Source organism: Salvia splendens, chromosome 2, assembly GCF_004379255.2.
Source record: "Salvia splendens isolate huo1 chromosome 2, SspV2, whole genome shotgun sequence".
NCBI lineage: Eukaryota > Viridiplantae > Streptophyta > Magnoliopsida > Lamiales > Lamiaceae > Salvia > Salvia splendens.
Genome location: NC_056033.1, coordinates 36378775 through 36399887, shown reverse-complemented (window position 1 = coordinate 36399887; position 21113 = coordinate 36378775). Strand labels below are relative to the sequence as shown.

The following is a 21113-nucleotide window of genomic DNA, read 5'->3' as shown; positions in this document are numbered from 1 at the left end:
CTGATATGTTTCACACCATATTTTAGTAGGATTATACGACTACTATTATTATATTTCGGTTTAAGTTTTGATTCCGAGATTATTATATGGAGTAATTTGTTGGACGAATATAGTCTAAGGATGAAAACGAGAATAAGGCCATCCGCATCGCGTCTCGATGCTATCTCGGTCTCGTCTCGGCGGGCGTCTCGGCCCGGAGGGTGGGTTGGCGAGACGTCTCGTCACGCGTCAGCGCATGCTGACGCAATAAATAATTTTTTAAAATTTTGATTTTAATAAAAATAATAATAATAAAAATTAAAAAACGGCAATTTTTAATTTTTTTTCTTTTTTTATTCTATAAATACTCCTCTTTCATTCTCATTATACACACAAACACGCATCTATTCTTCTCAATTCATCTCTATTTTCTCTCCAATTTTCATCTCACCTCTCCAATTTTCATCTCAAAATGTCCGGCGACAGAAACTCTGGCGGCTCCGGCGGCTATGACTTGAACACGTTTGGCGACTGGGAGGCATGTACAATGTCTTGGGTGCTTCCGGTTCCGGTTCGTCGATGCCGGCGGCGTACCAACCACTAATATTTTGATGTGGATGCATACTCTCGTCCCTCTGCCCCGAGGTATGGGCAATCGCAGGGATTATCCCAAATTAGGAGGATTTTCCGGATGAACCCAATCCGAAAGGAGGACGAGGCGGTGGAAGCTCCGGGGGTCGCGCATTTGACGTCGTGGAGGAAGAGGAGGAGGCGGCCGAGGAAGAGGAGGATGTAGGCCGTCATCCATACAGCCGCAACGACACGATGACTCTGTTCAATGCTTGGGTCAGCGTCTCGTACGATCCCATCGTCGGGAATCAACAAACCCGCAAGTGTTTTTGGAAAAAGGTCATCGACGTCTACAACGAGAACAAGCCAAAAGGGTCCCGCCGCCGCACCATGAAGATGCTCCGCAGTCATTTTGACCGAGTCGACAGAGATGCCAACAAATTTTGCGGGATCTGCAGGAATGAAGCAGCGAATTACCAAAGCGGAGCCAGTGGAGCCGACATTCTGAGAGCGGCTATGTGAGTCTTTTTTGACGACAACAACAAAGAATTCGAACATGTCGATGTTTGGGAGGCGGTCAAAGACTTTGAAAGGTGGACTGGGGGTGTCCAGTCCAGCACGGGCTCGAGCTCGAAACGCACGAAGCACACGACGGGTGGTCAATACTCGTCTAGTGAGGGCGGGTCAGACAACGCCTCAAAAGAGATTGAGGGTACGGCCACCGATGCAGGAGGCTCCTCCAGTGGGCGCCGTCGGGCGCAAGGGACCAAGGCTGCGAAGGCGGCTAGAGGGAGGAGCGGCCGAGGTGAATCAAGCCAGGCGGGCTCGGTCTCGGGCTCGAACACCCTATTGTCCATGTACTTGACCGCCACGATGGCTTACACTTCCCGCATGACGCATCCCCAATATCAAGCCCATCTTGCCGGAATTGAGTATATGGCAAGACAAATTGGTATTCCGCCTACAGGTGGCTTGAGTGCACCGCCACCGCCTTCAGAGGATGATTCGCCGGCGGAGTAGTTTTTAAGTGTGTAATTTTTAATTTCTAGTATTTTAAATTATGTCTTATTTATTTTTATTTTTAGATTTTAATTATGTGTTTTTTTTAATTATGTGTTTTTTAATTTTTAGGATTTTAAATTGTAATTTTATTTTATTTAATGAAGTGTGTTTTTATTAATTGAATTTGTTGAAAATAAAAATAAAAAATGAATTGAATGAATAGTTAAGGGATGAGATGGTTAAGAAACGGTTAAGAGATGGAAGGATGCAAGTGTTGTCTCTTAGTTAAGAGATGGGGTGAAAAAGTACAGTGAGACCCATGAATAGTGAAGAGATGAGACGGTTAAGAGATCGAGATGGAGATGGCTTAATGGATCAAGCTAAAGGTAATCTAATAAGTAAGTATTATGTATATTGATAATCGAATAACTTAATTTGATTTATTCTGTAATTTTGTAATATTATTTTTGCGTCTGGTTCTGAACTAATTTTGGTTTGCATAAAAGGAGAAGATAATTGGTTAATGGAAAGTCAAAATGCTCCACTTGTGAATGGTGATATTATAATTTTGGAAAAATAAAGGTGGAATGCTGATTTGGATGTCATAATGCCTATAATTCAATGTGGCCTTTCATTTTCAATTTTATCAATTTCATTATGGCTCTGCTCTATTGCACAACATCATCAATCATCATCCATCACACGCATAATATATAAGCATTAGATATATGTGTGTAACTTAAATCAAAATCAATACATATGATGATTCAATAAGTTGACAAATATTTAAGTCATACGTTGCTATTCAGCGTTGGTGCATGCTAAGTGCTAACCTCTTTTAATTATTTCCAAAAATTTCTTAATAAATTTTTAGAAAGGTACATATACGCATCTTATAGGAAGGATTGAGGAAATCGTATAAATGTGGATATCTAAGAAAAGGTCTCATTTATAATATCAAGATAAGTTTATAAAATAAAACTAAAATTTAAACAATCCTTATTTTAAAATGTAGATTCAAATGTAATTTGTTCCCTTATTAAAAATAAATAAACACTCCTGCTTTTTTCTTATCGAAATAATAATCATAATAATCATATTGAATTTATCCACCATGCATGTGTGAATATATAGTTGTGTTTTGTCATTTTGAAAATTTTCAAAGGTTCTAAAATTCTTTGACTTCAAATTCCGACCAATTTCATTCATAGAGACAAAGCTTGGCCAAATTCTAGAATTACACCATTTTCCTGCATTACTTGTAACTGAAATATGAAGTTTCTTTATTAGTCAAGTTGTCTTTTCATTATGAAGTAGTATATATATGTGGTAAAGTGGTAAATATAACCCACTTAGTCTAAAGAAGGAATTAACATAAAGCAAAAGGCATCATAATCCTCCTTAATTTGTGTAATACTATATTATTATGTTTCCGTATTTCCATGTACCACTTAACAAACATATTCATAACCCGGTTAAGTTAGATCAAATGATTCAAATCACATATAGATTGTAATAACTCTTGTTCAAAAAATTAGTGATCGTCTAATATTATGATATGCGGCTACATAATTACATATGATATGTTAGGTTTAACTTGATCTTTTCAATATATTATTTTCATTATTACATAAATCAAAACTGCTACGTGGAATGAGGGCTCCGTGTCTGATACGTGTTTGATGAATAAATGGTAGAATAACTTCAATTTGTGGCATTTAAAAGTCATCCACTTCAATTGGTTTTATATTTTGAAAATTTAAAACACATACTAAAAATAGCTCTTCGTTTTTATTTTCAATTTTAATCATGAGTGCTCATCTGAACATTTTCTTATACGAGTACGTATATGTGCACATTAGCAGAGCCATGACTTTGACGTTCTGGGCCCAAATTACTATTGAAAGTTAAGTTATTACGATAAGAATATTAGGGGTCAGTGAGAGGGAGGATAATGGAAGAGAAATAATAAGAGAATCTGCAATAGAAACAAGAGATGAAAAATACTTTTTCCGTTCTATATTAAGAGTCTCAATGTTAAAATAATTAAAAAAATTTCTCTCTGTTCTATATTAGGAGTTCTGATTATTTGACTCAACCTATGTTTTGAAAAATATAAAATGAAAATGAGTTTAAAACATTAACTAAATATAAATTCACTTGTATATGTAAGTTTATAATAATAAGTAAAATGAATTCCAAAAATGTGGAATCAACTTCTCGTAATTATTATAAGAGCAATAAAACAGATGTATTTAAAAATTTTAGTAAAATAATTACAATGATATTTTTGTTATTATTCTCAAAACTCTCCTTTTAGATATCATGTAAGTATTACTATATAGATTATAAACAATGAAGCACAGCTCAACTGATAAGACGCTTCTTCTCTAACTAATAGGCCAGAGGGTTCGAGTTATCATGGAGTAGATGAAAAACCATTGCTGATCATCTTTATAATAAAAAAACAAATAAAAATACCCAAATTCCACTAACTTTTCTTAGGGTTTGAATCATTATAGGGTAGATGGAAAACCATTATTGATCCTTTTTACAAAATAAATAAATAAACATACATTCTACTAACTATACATTCTACTAACTTTTTCTATCACTTTCCTTTTAATTTTTTTAAAATCAGTGTTGAATCAAAGTAGGACTTTAAACGGTGGTGGATGAAGGGAGTAAATTGCTTGGAGGACTATATATATATAGGGTGGATGAAACATTTTTTTGTTGTTATGAACATATAAAAACACTTGCGAATATGTAAAGCCATTAAAATTAACTTAGAATATTTCTTTGTGCTCCATCTAACTTTCAGATTCATACATAGCATTTATCCAATAAAAATGTACTTTATTATAGAATTTCATGATCAAATTGACTGCATATAATTTTGAGGTTTTAATATACTTATATTAAGATTTTTAACTATCCCAAGGAATATACATTTAAATTATAAAAGTACTAACTACGGGATCAGCATGCAAATTACTCCATTAATTATATACAAAGAAAATGGGGGGAAAAATTGATATGCGTGTGACCGACCTTTGGTATTGAGAAAATTTTGCGCATGCATACGCGTGAGATATTGATTATAGGATTTGACTTTCACCTATTGAAAATTAATTTTACTCTTATTTGAGTATTCAATTTCAGATAGTTTGACTATTATAATTTGACTCTAACCTACTTCTCTAATTACCGTAAATTCATCATAGTCATTGCATTAATTTCAATTCAAACTTCCAATTTATAGGGTGTATCATGTATGTGTATCATTGAATCTCTATGTAACTCGTTGCGAAATACGAGTAATATAATCCGGTTGCTCTTTTTCAGATAGATTTTAAAAATAAATGTGGAAAAGCTACCACTCTTATTCTTTTGTATCCATTTCACAAAAATACTCGGATTTTCAATTTTTAATTTTCAATGAGTTATTTCAAATTGTCCAAATATTTTACAGTTGACTTATTTTTTTAATGATAATGGAAATTAAGACTAATACCTCAAGGCCAATGAGTTACTTTTGTTCTTTCTCTGATGTTCGTGCATTGTGTGGTGATCTAATTATCATTGATTGAGAATTTTGTTAAATGGCCATTAATTTTAGAATATAAACTTTAATCAATCATGCATGTATTTAGTATTAACTGATCGTCATCAATTAAAAAAAAAGAAATATAACTATTGGAGCTTCTAGATGGGCAGATCAATTTCAACGCCTCATATTTTCTTTATGCATGCCAAATTATAGTAAACTCCACGAAATAATATTCATTAGTAACTAGAATAATCATTTTAATTTGGGTGAAAGATGGGTCATACTAATTCAAAATAATACTATAAAATGTTTGTAATTCATCTGTCCCAAGTGAGATGTTTTTTGGCATGAGAATTAGAAAACACTCTCTCCGCCCGCAAATATGATTTCCGGTTCATTTTTACCATAACTGGTAATATAGGGTATCACCTTCTACTAACTCATTCCACTCACATTTCATTTAAAACTAATATATAAAAGTGGAACCCCTATTCTACTAACTCTTTTCCATCCACTTTTCATAACATTTCTTAAAACACGTGCTGCCAAGAAATGAGAATCCTAGTGGCGGACTGAGGGAGTAGTGTTTAGTAATTATATGGAGAGAAAATATAATGAAGAGCAAATAAAATAAAAGACAAAATAAAATATGAGTGATTAAAAAATTTGTTTTTAACCGGAGATAACATGATCTATTACCTTAATTATAACACCTCAAAAAAATATATAGCTCAATTATTATAAATAAAAAAGAATTCCTTTTATGCTACGTCGAATAAGTTCTTTTAGAAAGCTACACCCAACAAGTTAATTCAATCATACATTAATTGTGCTTTTTATGTCGATTTTTAGGACTATATTTCTCTTTTCACGTTTAATATATATGATTAAACTAATAAAGATCGACCCGTGGGAAAATAAAATAGTTAAGTCGTTGTACACGTTGAATAGACTTAAATACAGTCATATTGTGCAATTAATTATAATCAAACATTGACTTTTGATATACCAGTTTGCCCAATTGCACCAGAAAATAGTTAGAGCATCTCCAATGGTCGGCGTCACCACCGGAGCGCCGATTTTTCGCCCACGCCGGTTTGACGCCGAACCATTGGAACCGGCGTGGGCGAAATCGGCGTCAAAATCGGCGTCGCCATGCCGATTCCCGCGCTGACGCCGGTTCCCACGCCGATCCTCACGGGCGCCATTGTGGCTCCCGGATCGGCGCCAAACCGGCGTCGGATTTAAATATTTTTTTTTTTTTTTTCGCAAAACACAATATATACGCGCGTTGAACCTCATTTTCATTCGCACCACTTGTTTTAACGAGTACTCTCTCTCTACCTTACTTTCTGTACAAGATCAATAACGAGCAATGGAGAACAACTACGAAGGTACTCCAGTTAATCCCGGGGGATGGTCTCAGACTCCCCCGGCTCCCGGTGTAGGGTCTCAGACGCCCCCGACTCCCGGGGCAGGGTCCCATACTTCCCCGGCTCCTGGGGGAGGTGGTTGGCCTCCAATGAGCGGGTACTACAACGTGTACCCGTGGCAGCAGATGATTCCGGGGTGGGCACCCGGCATGCAGCCCCCTATGCAGATGATGCCGGGGTGGGCACCCGGCATGCAGCCACCGGCGCAGCAGATGATGCCACCGGCGCAACATATGATTCCACAGTCGCAGGCGACGCACGGGGGGGACAACGCCTATCGGCCGACTTTTGATTTTTCCACCGGTTCTTCGCACACATCGACCCCAACGGATGCACAGTATTCGGAGACCTTCTCCTTAGCGGACTTGGGTTTTGATATTAACGACGTTTCTGAAACTCTCATTCAAAGCCAGGGAGTAGGGCGGGGTAAGAAGAAGGGCAAGGCGAAGAAGGTCGGCGAGTCGTCGCAGCCCCGCGCCGAAATCCGGGGCCGGAGGAAGTGGACGGACGCGGAGAACGTTGCGGTTGCCAAGGCGTGGGTGAGTGTTTGCGACGATCCTCTCGTTTCAAACAACCAGAGGATCGTCAACTTGTGGGCGAAGATAGCTGCAGCCTACAGGGCATTTTGCCCTGAAGGGAGACCGTGCACCGGGGAGGAGGTCCGGAAGTGCTGGGACCGAATCAGGGCTGGCGTCTCTCGATTTTCGGGTTTGTACGCCAACGCCCTCCGCATGCAGACCAGTGGCCAAACAGAGGAAGACTGCAGGAGGATTGCGGAAAGAGCCTACCCCGATCCGGATAAGAAGTACTATGAGTTCACCTACTGGAACTGCTACGTTGTGCTCAACGAGTCGGAGAAATTCCGGGCAGGCGTCGACGCTGGCTGGCCGAAGAGGCAGAGACTGAACTATACCGGAGATTATAGCGGCAGCAGCGGTGGTTCGTCAGACCTCCCCGAGACGGCCCAGGAGGTCCCGACTCCTCGGTCGTTCGGTCGCCGACCTCGCCCGGTTGGGCAAAGGCGGGCGCAGCAGGTTGCGAGGGGGGGGCACACCGAGTTCCCAGGATGTCCATTCGGCATCCCCCCTCGGCAGGTCTACCGAGGAGCTCAAATTCTTCGCGCGCCAACAAACGCGCGCTCAAATGGTGAAGACCTTAGCCGACTTCCAAGCGGCGGTGGACCCCGAGGTGAAGGATTTTCTTCGCGTATTGCTCCAGAGCCAGCGTGAAGAACTGGAGGCGATGAGGAGGGACACCGGCGGGAATAGCCGCGGCGTAGGTGGCGACGGAGGCGGCGGCGACGGCAGTGAAGAAGCGTTGGGCGACGACGGAGACGAGGACGGCGGCGATGAGTGATTTTGTTTTACTTTTTTAAATTAATGTACTTTTTACTTTTTGTAATTTTTTTAAATTGTTGTACTTTTTTTTAAAAGTAATGTACTTTTTAAATTTTAATATTATTATTCGAATTTTCCGTATTTGTCTCGTAAATTAAATTATGTATGTTGATACAATTGTAAATTAAATTATATAATTGTTATTAGTGATGTGGATAGGTAGTGTGAAGGCTATTTGATGGCTATTTGATGTCCAGTTGATGTGGCAAGCTGATGTGGCAGGAGAATTGTAGTGCTGATGATGTGGCAGTGTGAAGGCTATTTGACGGCTATTTGACGTCCGCCAGCATTGGAGATGCTCTTATAGCCAGCCAAACTACTTCAACAGCTGTAGTTACCAAATTTTCTTTTCGATTATTTTAAAATAAATTAGATAGGAATAAATTTATTGTTGAAAGATCATATATTCCTGGAGCACGACTAGTTCAGATATCAAATCTCGCCAATATGAATAAACAAAAAATTTGGGTTGATTTTTTTAATTGACATAGTGCAGCGGATCTAATTTGGGTTTGGAAATAAAAATTCAGTGGTTCATATGTCTTTAACTAATTATAGTTGCAGATTTTTTTTTGTAATTAAGATTGACTGGATACACAATGCCATTAATTTAGCTAGAATCTGAAAATAAACCTACCTCAAATCCGTTTTAGAAAATAAAATAATTTAACCCCAACCGTTAGAGCATCCGCAGCAGGCCTGGGCTTTTTTGTACGCCCCATTGGGCCTTTAAATAATTATTGTTCTGCACAGGAAAGCATTTTTCTGGTAATTAGCAAACTGCACTAATTTCGCCATAATTATATTAATCCTCAATTATGGGAAATTGTACTAAAAATATATATATTTCAGACAGAAATTAAAATGAACCAAAATTAAAGTAGAGTGCTAAGAGCATCCGCAATGGCGGACGTCCACGCGGAATTCCCACCGGCGTGCGGGAATTCCGTGGCCGACGTCCGCCATTGCGCGTCCCGTCCACGGATACGGAATTCCGTGAAGGAATTCGCAGTTCCGCGGCCATCGGCGGAATTCTGCGGGGAATTCCGTGCTGACGTCGGCCATTGCGTTGACGCCCGCGGAATTCCGCGCGGAATTCTCGTTTAATGCATTAAATGTTGTTTTTCCGGTTCTTATATATACATCCCGTTGAACTTCATTTCATTCGCACCACTTGTATTAACAAGTTTCTCTCTCTCTAAATTTCTTTTATAGTGGTGGTGGTGGGCATTATGAACACATGATGAGGATGATACACGCACGTGTGCGGGAGGCCGCTGAGAGGGAGGAACAAGCGGCCGCGGCGCCGGCGGTGCCTTGACCCATCCATCGTCGCACTATAGTCTCCCGGGATCACCTCACTGCCCACAAGCGGTTGCACGAGGATTACTTTGCGCCGGAGCCACGGTTTGGGGAGAACCTATTCCGGCGACGGTTTAGGATGCATCGGCCGCTCTTTATGCTTATCGTGGGCGCTTTGGAGCGCCGATACGGTATTTTAGGGTGCGGGAGGATGCGGCTGGTAAACCCAGCCACACGCCAATTCAGAAGTGCACTGCCACAATTAGGCAGTTGGTATACGAAGGTTCGGCCGACATGTTCGACGAGTACCTCCACATCGGCGAGACGACTGAACGCGACTGCTTGAAGTATTTTTGTCAAGGCATTAGAGAGATTTTCGGGGACAGGTATCTTCGGAAGCCTACACCCGAAGATTGTCAGGCTCTGCTGGATATGCACGGGAATCAGCACGGGTTTCCGGGGATGTTAGGCAGCATAGATTGTATGCACTGGAATGAAGGAACTGCCCCGCTGCCTGAAAAGGGATGTACACTACTGGTTTCAAGGCTAAAAATCTCACGATGATCCTTGAAGCGGTAGCTGACTACCGGCTGTGGATTTGGCATGCCTATTTTGGAGTAGCCGGGTCGAACAACGACATCAACGTCCTCCAATCGTCGCCCCTTTTCAACGACCAGTGCATGGGCGTCGGTCCGGCCATCAACTTTGTCGCCAACGGCAACCAGCACAACATGGGCTATTATTTGGAGGATGTGATATACCCGATGTGGCCCGTCTTTGTGAAGACGATCAGGTGCCCAGCAGATGAAAAGAAGATATACTTTGCGCAACTTCAGGAGGCAGCACGCAAGGATGTGGAGCGGGCATTCAGAGTGCTACAGGGTCGATGGGCGGCAGTGAAGGGTCCCGCACGGCTGTGGTATGTTGACAGCATCGCCGACATCATGTACGCATGTATTATCATGCACAACATGATTGTCGAAGATGAAGGTCCAGCACTGACTGAGTGGACCAACGAGGACGCTGATGCTGCGGGTCCAAGTCACGGCGTGGCCACTGGCAATGTCCGCATGGGGATACCCCACGACGATGTTGATCAAGTCCGTGCATTCGCCGACATGCGCCAAAAATAAGCCCATGTTCGACTCCAGAACGATATTATTGAAGAAGTATGACAGCGGAGGGGTCGTCGTTGATGTAGGGGTGAAGCATTATTGAAATGTATTTTTTTAATTTGGTGAAATGTACTATTCTTTTTTTTATTAATGGAATATTTTCCCCTATTTGTGTCGACTATTTAATTTGTGAATTTGTGAATTTTTTAATTGTGGGAATTCCTTCAGGAATTCCGCAGGGAATTCCGCCACTGTGCAGTGGGAATTCCTTATGACGTGGCAGTGCAGTGGGAATTCCTTATGACGTGACAGGAGGTATTTTTGGGAATTCCGCCGGGAATTTCGCATCACGGTGTATTTTATTCGAAAGTGATTTTATTATGTGGATATAAAAAATGATTAACCAGGATTAAATATGTATGAAATTTTTAAAACATGCGTCAAATCCATCCATCCATCCCTCTCTCTTTCTCTCTAAATATGATTATACAGCCATAGCCACAGAGAATAACACGGATATCCCACCATCACCATCTGCTCATCGCGATACAAGCAAAATCAGCTGAGAATCTGAATATTGTTCATAAATTAATGGGAATATTTGATGATCAAAAGAGTAGAAGAATGTTCAAAATAGGGAAGAATTCGGAGAAAAAAGATTCACAAATTGCCTTGAAGCATCATGGCCCTGGATGCATGTGGGGCACACTTCACACTTTGCAACAAAATCGATGGGAAAAAGTCGTCAAAAGAATCCCTCGTGCTCGTCTCGTTTATGGAAAGCACTCCAATGCCCATGGTACTACTAAATACAATACAAATCCATCCATAGGTTGCATCCTAAAACGAATTGTTGATACTTGTAATTTATTTTTAGTTTCAATTGCCAACGATACATACATATACATTCTCATCCATCTCCCTTTTCTTAATCCATTCATATCTGCAGGCAAAGCTTCTTCAGGTGTTGAAGAAGAAGACGAGCAAGACATCGTCGAGCCCTCTGTCCAAAAATCTAGTGTACGTTTAAAGATAAAACATGATAAGAACGCACATTTTAGGTTTGACACATGCATGGTGTGAATTGTCTCAGGCTAAGCATGCCGCCGACCACAAAACCCCCTCCATGAAGTCAAGAATAAAAGCCTTGACAGAGGAGGTCTGCAAGAAGAAAGGCCACCACCGACGAAGCACGTCCTACCCTGTCCCAAACCCGCCCGACGAGAACCTCCTCTTCCACCATAAGGGCAAGTCTCTCGACTGCGTGGGGGCGCCTCTCGAAGGCTGCTCCGACCCCTATGCTTCAACCTCTCGAGGGCGCCACATCAGGCTCAACTATCTGAAACAGAATGAGGTAGATCACCCTGTTAGAGATCACACCCTTGTTCATGGCAACTTGATCTACGCAATCGAGCCTACCAGAGTCGATGCTCTTCATGAATCCAAGCTTTTCATGGATGCTTTGAATCTGCTCAATGTGAGAGAGGAGATGTTCTTGAATATCATGAAAGACCCAAGTATTTCTATGGCTAATCAGCTGCATTGTCGCCGCTCGCCTAATTTGAGATATGGATTGAATAAGTCCATCTCGTTTGCTCATTCGGGGACGACAGATTTCGATGATTTGGAAGGCTGGGCTGCTACGAGGAGGAGTCATGATGTGAATAAAAGTAGAGAGGAGATTAAGCAAGAGAACCAGGCGTGTGAGGTTTTGGACAATGCCGCTTCGCCTGCAGCAGCAGCAGCCACCATTTTGAGGAAGAAGAGCGACGAGAACAGAGCTGGGCTGATGCGTTTCAAGAATATCCGGGAGAAGATCAGGTATGTCATCCGGGATAGGAAGAAGGAGAAGAATCGGATCATGATGGACGCGTTGCACCACAAGGTGCCTTATGGGACCAGTCCCTCGAAGAAGCTGACCGAGGATGGTGTCCAGGCCGGGAGGTCGGATTTTGGCAAGGGCTCTTCAAAGGACTACAAGAGGGCGGCTTCGTTGGATAGGTATAATCAGTTGCTGGATATTAGCTCCGGAAAAGAGGGTAAAAGAAATGAGTCGAAGTCGAGTGGTGTTGGGAGGAAGCCTCCCACTCTGGGGAGGATTCTCTCGCTTCCTGATATCAGGACTCATATTCCTGATATCAGGTTTAACGAGGAGAGGGCGTTGGAACGCGTGGATAGTGAAGATGAAGGTGTCACAGGACATAGGGAGCAAGAAGAAGAGAATGATGCAGGTGATGAGGAGGCGAGGCCGTCTCACGTGCCATCAGAAGTTGAGCAGCAAGAGCATGAAGCATCACCCTCAGAGGGTTAGTAGCTTATCATTTCATTAATATTTGAATCAGTGCATGATTTGGTGATGTGACTTTGTTGAATGTTTTGTAGATTCAAGATCCTCCAAAAGGCATAGTAGCATTGAGGAGGAGGATGATGAACTAATCGAACTTGATGTGGAAGAAGGGGAGCTAGACCTAGACCTAGACGTAGACGTATACGATAGGTGTATGTCAGCACAAGATGCGGTTGGCATAGTTCAGGAGAGCCAAATAAAGGAGTTATATAGTGAACTGGTGCAGGAGCAGGGGGATGAGAAGAACAATGCGGAGTTCAACTACGTGAGGGGGGTGCTTGAGCTGTCCGGGTTCACGAGGAACGAGAGCACGCTGGGGAAGTGGCGGTCAGGGGAGTACCCTCTCACCCCCTCAGTGTTTGAGGAAGTCAGCGATCAGCAAGACTCATGTTGTGCACCGGATCAAGAAGATGGGATATCCAACCAGATCCTCTTGTTTGATCTCATCAACCAGGTCTTGCTAGAGATCCATGAAAGATCTTTCTGCTACTGGCCCACGCGTCTCACTACCCGCTCGAGTGTGCATCCCTTGCCTAAGGGATCGCGCGTCTTGGAGCAAGTGTGGGCTGAGATAAGAGGGCTGCTTAGCTCAGTGCCTCAGTCTGATACGGATATGGATGATGCTGTGAGCCGCGACTTGGCTCGGGACGACGGTTGGATGAATCTACAGTTGGATGCAGAGTGTGTAGGACTTGAGCTTGAGGAAATTATATTTCATGATCTTCTTGATGAGATTTTTTGAACCTTTATTTTTTTGTAGCTATTAGTTTGAGTAGTTTGATTATGATATAGTATAGTGTAAAGATGAATGATGATCAAAATCAAATACATAGTATGGATATATATAAGCACTTGATCATGTGATCAATGATTCATAACTTTTTTTTATTTTTCGTCATGGTTTTATGTTTATTCTTCTACTAGGTGAAACTTAGAGCGTAAATGAAACATAGAGCGAATTATATAAAGAAGTTTCCAAGTAGGTTACACATTTACAATCTCTAGAAAAAGAAATATCATAAAAGTCTTTCGACTTTGCATTTTGCATTTTTTGTTTTCTTTTTTTCACTTCCAAACTTTTGTCGTCGATATTTTGATCGATGCACATTTTCTGTCAATTTATTTTCTCTGTTAACTCCTCTATTTTTTCTTTCCTTATTACTTCTAGTATTACTTGGACTTTTAATTTCGTTCAACTTAATTTGTCATACTTTATTCTTATTCAATAACTCACTAAACACTCGATCTTTAATCTCTATGCCCTAAAGAACGCCTCAACTACATTGAGATAGAAGAAGTATCTTGTTTACATGCGTATTAATGCAAAGTACATATTAATGTAGGTTTTATGAAAGTAAAACATTTTCTTCTAGCAATTTTAACTCTCAAGAACGTAACTAGTTTCTTTCGTGTTCTTTCATCAGAATAATTATAGATAAATAAAATTTTACCGACAATTTGTAATAATTAACTATTTTAAAATTCATTTAATAAAATATGACAATATACTTTTAAACAATGATTATAGATCCTAACTTGATGCACCAATTTTTTCATAATAAATACTCCATTTGTTTGAGAATAAATGTGTCATAGCGTGAGTTTGAAATTGTTTAATTTTATAAAGGAATAAAAAAATAGTAGAATATAGAGTATGTTGTATTTTTATTGTAAAATTTAATAATAAAAATGAAATAATAATATTTAAAGGCAAAATGGTCAAAAATGAAATACTATGAGATATTCCATTCAAGTTTATAAAATTAAATTAGTAATATATGGATATATAAATTGGACACGGCATCTCACAGGTATTCGTTATATACAAATCATTATATAAATATTTATTTGTTTTCTCTCTCCAATTTCAACGGGCAAAAGGTTTTCGAAGCTAGGGGATTTTCTCTCTTTCAATTCAGAGATTTTTTAGTTTTCTTAGGGCTTGGGAATCCGAGGAGCTACTTTCCCAATTGGTGAGGTTAGACGATGCAATTTTTATTTCGAGGTGATAGAATTCTCAGTTTTTGTGAATTTGTGGTGTTCTTTTTCTGTTGCTTGCTGTTTGATCAATATTACTGCGTTTTACGTATTCAACTGCTGTGATCAATCGAATATTTGTGTGAGGTTTGGAATTTCTTCGTGCGGCGTTCCTGGCTCGGAGTCTTGTGGTTTCAATTACCTTTCGTTTCTGAGATCTGGACTTAGTTTAGTATTCGAGCTAAAGATTTTATTTTTCTTTAATTTGACTGGAGTTGTTATTATTACACAATTTGTTTGGAAGTTAATTCGATTGGTTGAATTAAGGAAGCTTAGGAATGTGGACTTGTGATAATGTATAGGGATTAATGGCAGAGGTAAAATTTGATGACATTTGCCTTGAGAACAAGGAATCTACTGTTGCTTCAAGCTCCTCTGTTTCGGAGAACAGTAGCAGCTCCGCACTAAAGTCTCTTGGGGCAACTAGTCCGAGAAGTGTTTCTCCAGCTCATAGGTATTGCATTCTTTCATTTTTGGATGAGTGCATGTGATATTTATGGTTCAAGTATATTTAATTTTCATGTCTGCCTTAGTGTTTATCTGAATCATATTTTGGATTGATTTTCTTGCATTGTTATGCTTCTTCTTTTGTGAATTAATATACTGACGTTTTTCTCTTTCCCAATATAAATACATGGATAAAAGATGTTTCTATTGATGATGCATGTTTTTGATTGATTATGTATGGTTGTTAGATACTTAAATATAATGAATTTGTTTCTTTTTTCAGTGCATTTGTGTGAATATTCTTCTGTTGTCTTTTAAGAAATTAGAAAGATGTGAACTTCATTAATTATTTTCTGGTTCTACCCATGCACATCATGTATTCTAGTATAGTGGTGCCTTCTGAATTAAATCTAGCATTATCATGTCAATTTGTTTGCTTGTCCCATTAAAAGGAGCAGCAGCAATTCATAATTTCGAACTTTCTTTTTTCTTTGAGAGAATAACTGGTATGACATCTTGCCGGTGTATATAATATGGACCTATTTCACAAAGAACTGGATAAACTTTTGCATTTATTGCAATGGAATAAAGATTATTTTTTTCTTTAAAAATGATAATCTAACATTTGATACCATTTTTTGGTTTTACAGAAGAACTACTGGTCCAATCAGAAGAGCGAAAGGAGGTTGGACTCCAGAGGAGGTAAGAACTATTCCCAAGGAACGTATGTATCTTTTGCTGGAATGACTTATGTTCTAGTTTTCACCTTAATGTTGCATGACGACAACTGGAATTCAAGTGGTTGTAAGAAATACAACTGTCCAAGTAATTCTGTTATTCTTCAGGCAATATTTACTGCACATTAAATTAAACAATTTTGCTTCAGGATGATACACTACGAAAAGCTGTGTCAGCTTTCAGAGGGAAGTCTTGGAAGAAAATAGGTATCTCTTAAGATTCTCTCTTTTATTAACTTCTCTTTTCGACAGACCTATTAAATTTGCAACTCGATTGGATTATTAATGCTTTGATGTTTTAATGTCATTAATATAAGACCTTTCTCAAATAATTTACATTTACAATGTTACTTTACCATGTCTCTTTTCCTTGCATTCTCTCAAATCTTTCTCAACTTTTGTGGTCTCACTAAACCATTGATATGGACACAGCTGAGTTTTTTCCACATAGATCAGAAGTGCAGTGCCTGCATCGATGGCAAAAGGTTCTGAATCCAGAACTTGTGAAAGGTCCCTGGACACCAGAGGTTGGCTGCTATACTCCTCCATCTCATCTGAAATTTCCCAATTGCTAGATTCATTATAGTATCATGGTGTTCCTGATTTCAACTTCTAATGACCTGACTTTGTAGGAGGATGAGAAAATCACAAAGCTAGTGGCCAAATATGGACCTACAAAATGGTCAGTCATAGCAAAGTCATTGCCAGGTCGAATTGGAAAGCAGTGCCGTGAGAGGTAATATCAATAATGGACCTAACAATTAATATCTTCCTATTGACTGTCGGTAGATATGTCATATGTGGCACAAAGACTGACTCTTGATGTTTAACTTGACAGGTAGCATGCATGTCTTAGAAAATATCTTGGTAGAAAGTAACACATGTTAATTTTCCCTAGATCGATCAATGATTCTTCATAGAATCTTTAATAAAATGGTTCACTGTTCCATCATACTTCTATTTTTTCTGTAATAATGCATGTATTGATTAAGAATCCTGACTAAATATGAAGGTTTCATTTTGCTTTCTTGAAGGTTTTTCCTGGCTTGTCAGAAACACCATATCAACAGAGAAGTGTATAGTTTGTGTGATGCTACCAGTTTTGTGTTAATAACTTAATATAATATGTACTGATTAAATTCCTCTTAAGAGTAGTGTATTTGTAGTCACATTTTCACATATATGTTAACTGAGCTTTGAAAATCGTCTTCCTTGTCTGATTGGAAAATATTCAGGTGGCACAACCATTTGAATCCGGATATTAAGAAGGATGCTTGGACTTTGGACGAGGAGCTTACTCTGCTTAATGCTCATCGGATCAATGGGAATAAATGGGCTGAATTAGCTAAGCTTCTGCCTGGAAGGTACTGTTCTTTTGCTAACTTATTTTACTCTTAAGACGAGAAAGGAAGGAATATATTGTATTGTAAAGGAAAATTTATTTTTGCTCTTCATCTGGCAACTTACAAATCAAAATGAAATTCTGGTAGCCTTTTCATCCGATATCTGTAGTCTATCCGGTAAAAACTATTGAAACAAAAGTGACGCTTCTGTCTTCTGCATATTGTAAAAGGACAAATAAGCCTGACACTTTAGGGACTAAAGTCAGGAAATTGTGCAGGTGTGAAGTGTACATGTTATATTGTGCAACTGCTAAGAGTTTCAACTTTGTTTTATGTGAGACTTCTTCTGCATCTTTCTTAGCTGCACAGATATAGAGATTATTCTCATGAAAGATGCTGATAAGTCACAAATGAAAGTATAATGCTTGCAATTGCAAATTAGACTAGAGAACTAAATACTGAATTAGATATAGTAGCAACTTGCTAAAATGGCTCTGATTGAGCTGGGCTATGATTTGTTCACTGTGTCATCTGAATTTATGAGTCCTTTGGCAGTGTTCCAATTAGGTATATTATTGTGTAAAATTGTATAATTTGGAAGGCAAAGTGCCAGCCAATAAAGGAAAGGAAATAAAGAAAACAAAGAAGAAAAGTGCGGTAGAGCCAACAATGAGGAGCAATGATCCTTAATTATTGCTGCTCAGCACATACTTTGCTGATATTTTAATTGAGTTCTTATCTGTGCAGAACCGACAATGCAATCAAGAATCACTGGAATAGTTCACTGAAGAAAAAGCTGGAGTTCTATTTGGCTACAGGGAGCCTCCCTCCAGTATCTAAAAATGTTCTTCTAAATGGCGCTAGGGATATCAGTAGGATAACTTTAGTGAGGTCGCCTGTTTTGGCTTCGTGTGATACTATTGAATCATGTAAAGTTAAAGATGGGAAGGATAAGCTAGATGCTATTCTCGCTGATCATGATGTTGCTGCCTATCGGCAGTGTGAGTCTATGAACCCTGAGGGCACAAACTGTCTGGCAGTCACTACCCATTCAAATACAGAATCTGAATTTGAGAGACAGAGATTCTGTGGAGAAGTTGATCAATACCGAATTATCGGAACAGCAGTGCATTGTGATACTCCAATTTATGAGACATTATATTATGAGCCACCAGTAATAGAAAGCCATGGTCAGCTAGATTCAAATCTTGGTAATACTTTCTTGATGCAACCGGAAGCAGACGTCACGGCATTGTCACCCACACCTTTCATTACTCCACCAAGTGTAAATAGTAGAAGCTTGTATATGCAAACCCCTGAGTCTATACTGAGAAATGCTGCAAAAAGCTTTCCAATCACTCCATCAATACTAAGAAAGAGAAAGTCTGAGCTGCAGCAGCCCAAGGAAACAGTTATATCTAATACTGATCATGACCAGACAAATAGTTCTGAGAATACGGGGCTGCAGAACAACTGCTTATGTGAAAATCCTACTTGCGATAATGAAGATGGGTTAAGCAGCAATCAGTCATTTAATTCATCTCCTCCATATCGATTAAGATTTAAAAGGACTTCAGTTCTTAAATCTGTCGAGAAGCAGCTCGACTTCACTACTGTCATGGAGCATGATTGCTGTGACTATAACTTGAAAGATGGAGAGGTTAAGAAAGTTCCACCTGTAACAAAGTTCGTCTACACGCGTCAAAAGAGGTGATGATTTGTAAGAATTTAACTTTAGTGCTTTGAAATATAATGTCCTAATCCCCTTATCGGTAGTATTCTTATTTTTCAAGTTTCTTCATTTATGTTTCTTATGTCCTCAAGTTCTTAGGCTTTAGGTTGCATCATCTAAATGAGGTTTTCATTTTATTATATGGCCTAATATATTATCTGAAGTACCATGATTCTTGTCAAGTTTCTTCATCTACTGTTGGAAATAAATAACGCTGACTTTGAGATGTTGCAATTACAACACCACACTTCATTCTATCTTGCAAACCATCCCTAACTTTTCAGAAAACTGTGTTTGGTATGCCGTGTACTGCTAAACATTGTTTTACCGATGGAACTGTCTTTTCATTTGTGAAATGGTGGGGATGTTGTAATTGCTACGTTTTAAATGTGTTAAAAATGTAAGTTCAGGTAAAGTTTTCGTTGTTTCTGGTAATTAACCCTAAATATTGACTTGGTTCACCTACTAGGAGGTTTTTACATACGTCGTTAATGTAAAAATTAAGCTTTCAAACGAAGCAAGTGAAAAAGTTTATACATGATGACCTGCGCTTTTTCTTTTTCTTCTTCTTACATCGGGCTTGTAAAGATTTCTTATTGTTGCTTCTTGACTTCCATTTTCTGCATCTGTGCTGTTTTGCCTGATCTGATTAGCCACTCTCATCTTCTTTTTGTTGGTCAGATATGCTGATAGAACTGGATCATAGTCGCTGTTAACGGAAGGAACCAGACACTTCTAGATGCACAATTGCAAGCTAAAGCGCAGGGCCTATCATGGATACAGGTTCTGCAAAGATGGATATCCTTTTTCTCCATTTAATGATTATATTTAAGATAAAATATTTCTTCTCAATCATCCAGATTCAAACTCTAACTGACTTTGTATAGGAACTGTCCTCTTAGATAGATTCTGTATTATAGTTTTTCGTGATATAGAATAAGTCTTGGTCTAGGGAAATTTTTAGAATATAATGCAGTTCCTTGATATAGAATAAAGTCTTCTTACTTGGGGGAAATTTGTGATATTTTATTAGCAGAGTTTTAATAGTGCTCGAGGATAACCCAGAAATTTAGGATTTTCAATTCTATTTTATGCAATTCATCGCTTCTATCTATTAAAGAACTAAGAGTCGGAAGGGGAGAAAAATTCTTTCAAAGAAATGTAAAAGAATAGTTTTGGTCAATTGATTTGAATTTTGATTCTTCTCAGTACTTCTGTTTGAATGGATGATTCATCAAAATAATGAATTATCGTCGATACCAACGATACATTGAGAATGCCATTCTCATTATATACATTTATATCTCATGTACTCCGTATTACTTTCAATTGTACATAGCTATTAGTAGATATTCTAACAAATTTTGATACTACTAAATACTCCATTATTTCACGAAAAATAGTCTCATTTTGTCATTTTACGATGATCACCAAAAATAATCTTATTTCTAAAAGTAAAAAGTTCTTCTCCTACTCCTCTCATATTTTACCCATTTTTTCTCCTTATTTCTCTTACTTAACCTATTTTTTTCCTTCTCTTTTAATTTATCAATTTTTCATTAAAATTCGTGTCATCTACAAATAAGACTATTTTTTTATTTTTTATGGAAGGATGGAATACTATCTATCTTTGTCTAAAGTAAAGTGTCTCATTTTAAATTATTCCTTGATTTCCATCAAGTCCATTTCAAAAAATTTCAAAATTTTAAGAGTTAAATATATGAAACCTTAAATACTTTTTTCCAATTTGGTATTGAGTTGTATGCATGCATCTATCATAGAGATAAATACAAATGTAATGATAATTTTTTATTAGCTTAATTGCCTATTAAAATCATGAAGTTTAATCAAATATTAGTCTATCTCACACCTTTCAAAATTTGAATGAAAAACCATGAAGTTTTGAAAAATACTCGTTTGTCTATTTGATCAATTTTTGCTAGTACTTTTAGTTGCATATGTCATTACATTAATACATTTACATATTATACTATTTATTGATAACACCAAAATTTTACACGTGTGCGCAATTTAACTTCTGATTTGCCTCTAAAAATTTATCATGGGTTAAAGGAGAAATTTTAAAATTTCGTTACTTTTCATTCGAATTTAAAAAATA

The 21113-nt window shown here is 38.5% G+C and overlaps 2 protein-coding genes across 2 annotated transcripts; both read left to right on the top strand.

Moving 5' to 3' along the window:
• The first annotated feature begins 11360 nt into the window (after positions 1-11360).
• Positions 11361-13440, top strand: LOC121779273 (protein TRM32). Its single transcript, XM_042176584.1, has 2 exons — positions 11361-12657; positions 12734-13440. The coding sequence occupies exons 1-2, from the start codon at positions 11391-11393 to the stop codon at positions 13438-13440; spliced, it is 1974 nt and encodes a 657-aa protein (XP_042032518.1). The 5' UTR covers positions 11361-11390.
• A 1108-nt stretch (positions 13441-14548) lies between these two features.
• On the top strand, positions 14549-20054 carry LOC121792476 (transcription factor MYB3R-3-like). The gene is made up of 9 exons (XM_042190435.1): positions 14549-14676; positions 15038-15189; positions 15833-15884; positions 16069-16126; positions 16352-16446; positions 16552-16655; positions 17155-17283; positions 18010-18972; positions 19676-20054. The coding sequence occupies exons 2-9, from the start codon at positions 15044-15046 to the stop codon at positions 19698-19700; spliced, it is 1572 nt and encodes a 523-aa protein (XP_042046369.1). The 5' UTR covers positions 14549-14676; positions 15038-15043; the 3' UTR covers positions 19701-20054.
• Positions 20055-21113: the final 1059 nt, after the last annotated feature.